This window comes from Octopus sinensis, unplaced genomic scaffold (assembly GCF_006345805.1).
Source record: "Octopus sinensis unplaced genomic scaffold, ASM634580v1 Contig16674, whole genome shotgun sequence".
Lineage (NCBI taxonomy): Eukaryota > Metazoa > Mollusca > Cephalopoda > Octopoda > Octopodidae > Octopus > Octopus sinensis.
In genome coordinates this window covers 8,771-19,988 of record NW_021834497.1, presented here as the reverse complement: position 1 = coordinate 19,988, position 11,218 = coordinate 8,771, and the positions used below count along the sequence as shown (strand labels likewise).

Genomic DNA, 11,218 nt, shown 5'->3' with positions numbered 1-11,218 from the left:
TGTTGTGGTTATGGCTGTTGCCGTTCTTCTTATCATTGTTATTGTTGTTTGTGTTGTTGCTCTTGCTGCTGCTGCTGCTGCTACTACTACTACTACTACTGCTGCTGCTGTTTCGGCACTAATGTTGTTCTTCTCACTGACATTCTAGCTCCTTTTAATTCTCTTCTAGTTGTTGATGGGTTTTTTTTCTGTTTATTTGCCTTCTGTTTGCTTTTTGTTTTTGTTTAGTTTTGTTTGTTGTTGTTGACTTATTACAGTCAGTGAAGGCGCGTGGCATTGTGGTTAGGGTAGCCGGCTCAAGATCATAAAGTCATATGCTCTTGAGCAAGACACTTTATTTCCCGCTGCTGCAAGTTCACTGAGCTGGCAAATATGAGTAGTACGTGTCTTTCAAAGTGCCAGCGCTGTCACATTGAATCTCCGAGAACTACCTTAAGGGTACGCCTCTGTGGAGTACTCAGCACGTTAATTTCACGAGCAGGGTGTTCAGTTGATCGGATCAACTGGAACCCTCATCGTCGTAAGCGACGGAGTACCAGTTGTTACTTGTTGCAGTAATAGTTATTACCGTTGTCTTCGCCATTGTCAGTCTTGTTACCAGTCGCATTTGTTTGTTTGTTTGACTGGTTGATTGATTAATTGATTGATTGATTGATTGATTGATTGATTGATTGATGATTGATTGATTGATTGATTGATTGATTGACTGATTGTCCGTGGACAAGATATCTCAAGAACCGCTGGTTCGGATGAAACTTTCAGGGATGTTTGGCCTCGTGACAGACACGAACTGATTAGATTTTGGAATCGATCCGGTACCGGACAAGGAATCTGGATTATTTTTCCGGTTTTTTTTTTTTTTACTTAATTTCTGAGAGTGGTCGGGTTCATTTTTAGTATTCTCATTTGTGAAAGCAGTCGAATTTATTTCAGATATTCTCATTTAAAAAATCATCTCTGGCTAATTAATGAGAGGACGTTGGTGTTACCTTGGCGGAGGTTTGAGTTGTTTTTTTGTTGTGTTAGTCATAGTGTTAAATATTTGTTTGATTGATTGTTGCTGTTCAAATTGTTGGTAGTGTTATTTTGAATTGTTGTTTTTTCCCCATTGTGGGGAAAATGGAGAAAACGCCAGCAGATGACCACAGTTATGCGGCTGCAACTGGAAAAGGGATAGACGTGGAAACGCTGGTGGTACGAGAAATAAAGGTTGAACCTCGAGAAGTTAGGAATGCGAGAAGTTGCTGGAAAGAGACGGAAATACACGCCGCCTCAATGAAAAGAACCGTGATATATAAGACAATGAAGATAGCACCAAGGAATATAGAAATAGCGACAATAGAGGCTATTGAAGAATGTTTGAAGAATATTAAGACTAACCACATTTATAGCAAGAGGGAGAAAGTATACTACTGTGGGGGTGCGTTTTGCATCAGAAGAGTAAGCAGTTAAGCACTCCACGGAGGCAATAAGATCGGAAAAATGGGTACTTTTGCCATCGTACTGAGGCAAACGTGTGGCCAGGGCGCGAGTTGACAACTTGCCTCCAGAGCTGAAAGAAGCATGACTGCTGACAGCTATAATGTATAACATGAATGAGGAGGCCAAGACACTGAAGGCCACAAGAACACAAAGATTTACCTACTGGTGATATGGAATAGAGTTAACTGTTCAAGAAACAGTGGAAGACCTAAACAGAATTGTCAAAGAGATAGTGCTGCCCGATGACGTAAGATTGAGGTGGTGGTGGAGGGCAGGCTGCCTGTATGTTATACATGTGGGGAAAAGGGCCAAATGAAAGTGAGGTGCCCCCAGAAGGAACAACAGGTAGAGCAGACGGAGAGGCAGGAGAGCACGGACCAAGTAGTACAGGTCGAGATAAAGGAGAAAGCAACGGAGGAGGGGTTCACGGGGTTTTTAAAAAAGAAAGAGAAGTGGGAGAGTGATCTCTCGGCCAGAGCAGCAGAAAAAGAGATGGAAAGGGAGACCAGAAGGAAGACAGAATGGTGGTGGATAAAGTCAGCGAAAAGGAACTTGAAGAAGGGTTCAAGGAGGAGTTGCATAAGGAAGAGACATTGGTGAAGACACCGGTTGTTCCAGTGGAGGGAGAAAATTTAGAAACACAACCGGAGAGACTGTTCAGAGTGGTGGAAGAAAAGAAGGTACCAGGAGCGGAGCAGGAAAAGAGAAAACAAATAAGAAAAGGAAAATTTCGATAGAGTTTTGTGATGTACGCAAAAAGTAAAGAAACTGAAAAGAAAGTATTAAAGTTTAGATATATTATAAGAGTAAAGTTGCCCACGGATGTGTATTCCGAGAATGTGAAGGCCATCGTGGTTGACAAGGACGCTTACAACAGACTAGAAGACGCGTGTGGAGAAGGGATTGACCCGCTAGGAGTGATGGTTGAGTTCGATGAATTGTCACCAGTAGTGCTTAGCGCTCTTTCGTCTGGCGTTACGTTCTGAGTTCAAATTCCGCCGAGGTCGACTTTGCCCTTCATCTTTTTGGGGTCGATAAATTAAGTACTGTAATCGACTTACCCCTCCCCCAAATTTCAGGCATTTTGCCTATAGTAGAAAGGATTTAGAACCTTTCATGAGATATTAAAAAGGAAAAAGTAAGTGAAATTGTTTTATTGAAGAAAGAAGGAAAAAAGTATAATTGTTTCATTTACAAAAAAAAAAAGAGGAAAAAAACGAGATTAAAAAAAGACAATAAGGTAATCGAACGATTGCAAATAGTTTATATAAACGTTCAAATGATAGTGGGACCCATGCAGCCATTTCGCTTTTATAGAACATCTCTTGGCCTCACTGAGGTGTTGTGTCTATCTTTGTAGTGTCCCCTCTGTGTTGTGGCCGTAGTGGCAAAATAAAGAAACAGTGGTGGCGGTTTGCTCTCTCTGAGGGCTCTTGTTGCTATTTAAATCGTTGTTGTTGGTGGTGGTGGTGGTGTCTTTGTTGTGGTTGTTGTTACGTAATAATAATAATCATAATTTTCAAATGAAATATGGAAAGGTCCGTAGATATGTAACCGATAACTAGTCACTTGAAGAGTTTACAATAAGTCCCGTTCTTCTCATCAAAATCGTGTGTCTGCCTGTCTTTGAACCTATGTACGTACGTATGTATGCATGTATGTATGTATGTATGTATGTATGTATGTATGTATGTATGTATGTATGGATGTATGTGTGTATGTATGTATGTTTGTAGGCATGTGATGGATATGTATAAAAATCCTATAAGGGTTTTCCAGCTGTGATCAACCCATCTATTCGATTATACGTGGCTACACTATCTTGTCGAATGTGTTCTTTTTAGACTGTAAAGTGAATCTGAAGATTTGGTTTCTGCTTCTAGCAGAACAAGTGACAACATAGGGCAGGCATAGGCAACCTTTCTCGAGAGACGGGCCGCATGGTACATAACTCAACATCAGACGGGCAGCACGACTAAAAGTGTTCAAGATAACCTTTCGCTAGACTTGCCATTCAGAAAATCCCATGGGCTGCAGTAGTCCCACGATTGACATAGTAATATCGTCGTTGACTCTTTGTTGACTACTGGTTGATGTTGTTATTGCTCCAGTCCTTTTTGTCCTTATTGTCGTGGCCGAAGGCGGAGAGCTGGAAGAATCGTTAGCGCGTCGCGCGAAATGCTTAGCGCTCTTTCGTCTGGCGTTACGTTCTGAGTTCAAATTCCGCCGAGGTCGACTTTGCCTTTCATCCTTTCGAAGTCGATAAATTAAGTATCAGTTGTATACTGGGGTCTACCTAATCGACTGGCCCCCTTCCCCAAAATTTCGGGCCTTGTACCTAGAATAGAAAAGAATCTTTAGCGCACCGCACGAAATGCTTAGCGCTATTTCGTCTGGCGTTACGTTCTGAGTTCAAATTCTACCGAGGTCGACTTTGCCCTTCATCTTTTTGGGGTTGATAAATTAAGTACTGTAATCGACTTACCCCTCCCCCAAATTTCAGGCCTTTTGCCTATAGTAGAAAGGTTTATTGTCGTGGCTGTTTAGCCCTAGATAGACCCTGACAGAACAGAACTAAGATCAAAAGAGTTCCAGCTATGACCACCATGCCTATCTCCTCAGGCATTGTGAATCTCATATCATATCCTATGTAACCTTATCATCGTTTTAAGACGGTAGGGATGCGAATCATGAGAAATCTGGTTGCTATTTCTAGTAGATCGAGCAACTATGTTGGAAGTCCGTCATTGGTTCGGGTAAATTTATTTCGGCGATGTAGGTGGCAACGGTGATGGAGGAATGTAATGCAATGGTGGTGGTGGTGGTGGTGGTGGTGGTGGTGGTGGCGGTGGTAGTGGTGGTTGTGGTGGTGGCGGCGGTGGTGGCAGTGGTGGCGGTGGTGGCGGTTGGAGTGATAGTAGCTGCAGAAGCAGCAGCAGCAGCAGCAGCAGCAGCAGCAGTAGTAGTAGTAGTAGTAGTAGTAGTAGTAGTAGTAGTAGTAGTAGTAGTTGTAGTACTAGTAGTAGTAGTAGTAGTAGTAGTTTGCCATTGTGATAGTTCTAGTATGAAGATTGTGGTTTGTGTGTTGTAATAATAACATCGCCTTCATCATCATCATCATCAGCAGCAGCAGCAGCAGCAACAGCAGCAACATCATCATCATCATCATCATCACCATCATCATCATCATCATCATCATCATCATCATCATCATCGCAGTCGCCGTCGTTATTAAACAGTAATATCACCCTGTTACATAGTTATTAATTTCTTGCCCCGCACCAATCTGCTCCGCTTCCTTCTCACTGTTTACCCTTCCCCCCATGACCCACCCACCAAGAATGTTGCTACATTACTCTTCTCTCACTCTAATTGTTCTCGGTGATAATGTATACACACACACACAAACACACACACACACATGCACTTAAATACATGTGCACTCACATATACACATAGACAGGACCACGCCGACACACAAGCACACATACACAGTTATATGCTTACGCACATGCACACACATGAAGAGATACACGCTCACACAGATGCACGATCAGACATATGCACACACACACACACACATACACACACACACATACACTGATACACACTCACATACTCACACACACACACGCGGATACACGTTCATACACATGCACACACACATGCACATACATACATGCTTACACCCATGCACACACACATACATGCTTGCACACATGCACACACACACACATACACGCTCACACACATGCACACAAATACATTCACAGATACACGCCCATACACATGTGCATATATGCACACTCGATTACACGCACACATCTCCAAACACACACACACACACACAGATACTCCCTCGTATAATTACATATATATATATATATATATATATATATATATATATATTCCTCGGATTTTATAATTTTTATAAGTTTTTTTATATATATATACATATATTTTGACCTTTTTGTTTATCGCTCGAAGATTGACCGTTTTTTTCTAAAGGGCCAATCAAACAAGTCCCATTTCTTTTTAAAGGTGTAGCGTCTGTAAGAGTATAGATTGAATTGATATATAAGTTCCATTATAGCAAAACTGTCTGATGAACGGCAACGAGAAACTCAGAGTAACAGATTTTGTTGAATTTTCTGCTGCTTAAAATAAAGTATATATATATATAATATATATATATATATATATATATATTATACATTTTGTATGTATATATATATTATATATATATATATATTATATATATATATATATATATATATATATATATATATATATATATATATATATATTATATATTATATATATATATATATATTATATATATATATATAGACATTCAACAATTCGTACACACATAAGACCACACACACTCATACATGAACAAATGCATTGAAACACGCACATACACACACCTCACCACATGCATAAACACATATTCAGGAAAGCGCAGACACATAGTACAACTACATATTACATACACACATAGACACATAACACACATTAACACTTACACGAATACACTCGCAACCACACACGTAACTAGACACACCGAAACACACATAGGCATTAATAAACAGACACACCCATACTTACACACACAAGCACACACTCAAACACACACATTCACACATACGCATTCAACAACACACACATATAAACATTCACGTATGTACACAGTTACACTGACACACTCGCACATTCACGTATACATACATTTACATACACACACAAATATACAATTAACACGCACAAATGCACACAAACACACACGCACACGCACACACACACACGCAAATATTCACGTATATGCACATTCACATTCGCATATACATATATTTACATATACACACACAAATATACACTTCACACACGCACAGATGCACACAAACAGACACACACACTTGCAAGCATTCGCGTATACACACATTTACACTCACACACTTAGTCACGCAATACATGCATTCACTATATACACACACATATACAATCCACACGCACACACACTCACACACTCACACACACACATATACAATCTATACACACGGCGAGCTGGCAGAACCGTTAGCACGCCGGACGAAATGCGTAGCCGTATTCCGTCTGTCGTTACGTTCCGAGTTCAAATTCCGCCGAGGTCGACTTTGCCTTTCATCCTTTCGGGGTCGATAAATTAAGTACCAGTTACGCACTGAGGGGGGGTCAATGTAATCGACTTAATCCTCTCTGTGTTTAGCCCCTTGTGGGTAGTAAAGAAATATATACAATCTATACACACACGCTCGCACGTGCGCATGCGCACAACACACGCACATGACAAACCAAAGTACGTTAAAGAATATCGCTGTCCTGACCAAAGACAGTCCCCTCGAGAATAAACGGTTGTTTCATTTCTGCGCAATTGATACCTTTACCAAGAAACTTTACAGCAAGATGGCTGCCGGCCAATCTTGTTTCAGCCCTCTAACAGCGCAGCAGTAGCAGTAGCGGCAGCCCGCCGACTTGCCGCACTCTCTGCTGCCGACCGCGCAACCACCCTGCCGGCGTCGGCCCGCCCTCATGGCGCTCGGACGACGGGGCTTGCACGCTTTGCGAGCTCCATGACCATTTCTCTCTTCCTTCCTACCTCGCCGTTGGCGTCGGCAGTGGCGCGCTTCGTTCCGCTGTCGACGCCTTCGAATTTTCTTTTTTTCCGTCCGCTTTTGTTTACTTCTCCTCAATCTTATCACTAGATACCGCCACCACCGCCATCATCATCTTCATCCTCATCATCATCATCATCAACATCATCATCATCCTTGTCATCTTCGTCGTCGTCATCATCGTCATAATCATCATCATCGACATCAACGTCGTCGTCATTGCCGTCATCTTCATCATTATTATCATTGTTGTCGTCGTTGTCGTCGTCGGCGGCGGCGGCGGTGGCATCGACATCACCCTCGTATTATACTGGTCTCCCACTACTATATGCCCTCATCGTAATTATTAGTGTTTCCATCATCGTAATTACTAGCATCATCAGCATCAACATCATCATCTTCATCATCAGCATTATCATTGTTATACAGCCTCCGCCTCCCCTAGTTTCCCTCCTCTTCATCGTCGTCGTCATCATCTCCATGATGATGATGATCATGATCATGATCATCATCATCATCGTCATCGTCGTCGTCGTCATCATCATCGTCATCGTCATCATCATCATCATTGTCATCATCATTATCAACATAACCACCACCACCACCACCATCAACGTCATCATCATCATCATCATCACCATGAATATCGTCACCGCCACTCATCATCATCATCATCATCATCACCATCATCCCCACCACTACCATCGTCATCACCATCGTTCTTATCATCACCTTCATCTTCATCACCACCACATCATCATCATCATTACCGTCATCACCATAACCGCCACCAAAACCACCACCACCACCACCACCACCACCATCTTTTGCATCACGACACACTACTATCATGATCAGAAATGGTGTCGTCTGCAAAGGCTGTTGTCGGCTGCTGTTTGCTGCACCTGCATCTGTTGATTCAGCTGCCACTAATAGTTCTGTTTGTTGTCTTTACTGACGACAATATCATTACATTAAGCTCTCCTGTGATGCTTCATTAACCCTTTAAAGATCGCTTTCCCTCCTAATTTATGCACCGCTTCGGTAATCAATCCAAACCAGTTGACGCATATCTTTTCACATAAAAAAAAAGATCGTCTGCCTAGATAAGAAATCATTGTCTCTTTGCGTGTATATCTGTGTGTGTTTGCATATATACACATATTTACATATATGTGTATGTATGTATGTATGTATGTATTTATGTATGTATGTAGTATGTATGTATGTATGTATGTATGTATGTATGTATGTATGTATGTATATATATAGATAGATAGATAGATAGATAGATAGATAGATAGATAGATAGATAGATAGATAGATAGATAGATAGATAGATAGATAGATAGATTTAAAGTTGAAATTAACGTTTAGTTAGATAGGAGACATTAAAATGCAGTATTCAAACCTTGTTTTGGGTAAGTCGCAGGTAATGTTGAATTGTAAATCTAATAACTTTTGAAGTCTATTACATCGCCTGATGAAGTTCCTTTGCACTGTGCGACGCATTTGATGTCATTACATCGTTCCCAGCCCAATAGGGAGTAGTGCAGAAGGCAGTCGAAACGATTGTTGCGCTAAGTAAAGCTTCAAGTTACACTCTGTCTTCCGTATCAATGATTTCATATATATATTTATATGTGTGTGTATAAATATATATACTCTTTTACCTGTTTCAGTCATTTTGACTGCGGCCATGCTGGAGCACCGCCTTTAGTCGAGCAATCGACCACGGGACTTATTCTTTGTAAGCCCAGTACTTATTCTATCGGTCTCTTTTGCCGAACCGCTAAGTGACGGGGACCGTAAACCACCAGCATCGGTGTGTCAAGCAATGCTAGAGGGACAAACACAGACACAAAACATAACACACACATAAATATATATATATAATATATATATATACGACAGGCTTCTTTCAGTTTCTGTCTACCAAATCCACTCACAGGCTTTGGTCGGCCCGAGGCTATAGCAGAAGACAGTGGGAACTGAACCCGGAACCATGTGGTTGGTTAGCAAGCTACTTACCACACAGCCACTCCTGCGCCTATATATATATATATATATATATATATAATAATATATATATATATATGCGCGCGCGTGTGTGTGTATGTAAATATGTATACATACATATATTTATATATATGTGTGTATACGTGCGCGCACGCGCATGCGTATGTGTGTGTGTATATATATATATATATACAGGCAAAACGCCCCTCGTCCATTGGACGGTGTAAGTTCGTGATAGAAGTAGAGCCTAAAACAGTGTAATTCCACTTCTGTCTATGGTTAAAATTGAGGATTATTTGACATAGTTGAGACGTTAAATCAAAAATAAGCTGTATTCAAATATATCGGGTATTAAAATGTGAAAATATGGAAAATTGTCGTTCGGAATCCCGTTTAATTGACTAGATGGCTGAAGAATTAGTGCAAAAAGCATACAGGACATTTTTATGGACATGAAGGCAATCTGTAAGAAATATGTTTAATTGCAATATGAAATTAACTGAGGCATCTGGGAAGCTGTGCATTGAAATGAAAAGATGCTTGACTTTAACAACGGGCATTTGTTGGAAGATTAACATAACCTATTGTGAGGAGTAAGTAAACGCAATAATGGCCAACCTAAAGAGGATTTCAACTCATCGGAAAAGCTATTGGAGAGTTCCTTTGTAAACCACGTTATTTTTTTTTAGTCAATCTTTCGGGGGCGTGGTAGAAGAGATTGGTCGAGTTTCCAATTTTGGAACACCCCACGTACAGCTGTCCGTGTGAAAAGCACGGTGTATTGAGGTCCAGCCCAACCACTTTTAGTGACTGACCTTGGGCTTTGTTAATGGTCATAGCAAAGCTAAATCGAATGGGGAACTGGACTCGTTTCATCGCAAAGACAGTCTGTCGAAATAAGTGGAACTCAGGGAATAAAAGCAGACTCGCCAGTGCCTTTTCCTGTGATGATTGTGGCTTCGAGAACGTTATCCAACATTTGCTTAACAGCCAAACATGTGCCATTGCAGAGCCGAGGAAGCTCCAAATTCCTCAAGTGCATAATAGGACAACCAAGTTTAAGGCAAAGTTTATGCAGTGGCATTCCCGATGGTTCTTGTGGGTTTAAAAACTCTGTTGAGAAAAATGTTATTTGTGTTGGATCAGTAACCGAATCAACCGAAGTATAGCATCGCTCTTGGGTAGGAAATTGACGAAGCAGACATATGTTGAAGGCTTGGACGGTGGAATTTGTTGGAGTTAAGGTGGTTCTTTCACACATCCATTCAAGAAGCTGGGGGTAAACTGTTGTGCATAGCTCCTCAGGGCCGGAGACGTAGTTACCGATGGTACTTATATCAGCCAAACCGTTTACGTCGAGCGGTAAGCTCCCATTAACGACATCTAATAACTTTGAAGCAAAGGAATTGTCATCTTGTTGGTGGAGAATGGAACGCACATTTATGGTTAACATTCTCGACAAGATAGAGCGCCAAAGATGAGATTTTTTAAGGCAAGCGTTTAATTCATCAGCTGGTGTGCCTTTTGGGATAATAGGAAGGGCTTGACGAAAGTCCCCAGTCAGAATAACGTCGCCTCCGAACGGTTTAGAGTTGGAGTGCAGGTCTTGTAGCGTTGTGTCGATTGTATTAAGTGCATTCTTGTGAAGCATTTTTGCCTCGTCCCAGACAATCAGTTGGCATTTTTGAAAGATAAATGCCTCGTCAGAATTCTTGTTTATATTGGTGGTAGAATTTTCAACATAGCTGATGTTAAGGGGAAACTTAATTGTTGAATGGACTTTTTCTACCGCCGTCTAGCAGTGTTGATGCTATTCCTGAAGACACCATTGCAATGGCAATCTGTCCACTTTGGCAAGAAGGAGGTTGAGGAGAAATGTCCTCTTGTGCCACTTGGTGTATCAAGGAAGAGGATGCCACAGGTGGTGTCTTCAAGTATTGTCAAAATAAAATTATAGACAACAGCTTGTTCAGGATTCAAAAATTCTTCTCTTTCTTCAACGTAGGATAGAAGCCTGGCAGCGTCGTAGCATGTCTCCCTTAGTAAGTGCTGGTTACAAATCG

At 41.2% G+C, this 11,218-nt stretch overlaps 1 protein-coding gene across 1 annotated transcript; it reads right to left on the bottom strand.

The window, feature by feature from the left end:
• Window positions 1–10,062: 10,062 nt before the first annotated feature.
• Window positions 10,063–10,806, bottom strand: LOC115230883. The gene has a single exon (XM_029800995.1). It carries the CDS (start codon window positions 10,804–10,806, stop codon window positions 10,063–10,065), a length of 744 nt encoding a protein of 247 aa, XP_029656855.1.
• Window positions 10,807–11,218: the final 412 nt, after the last annotated feature.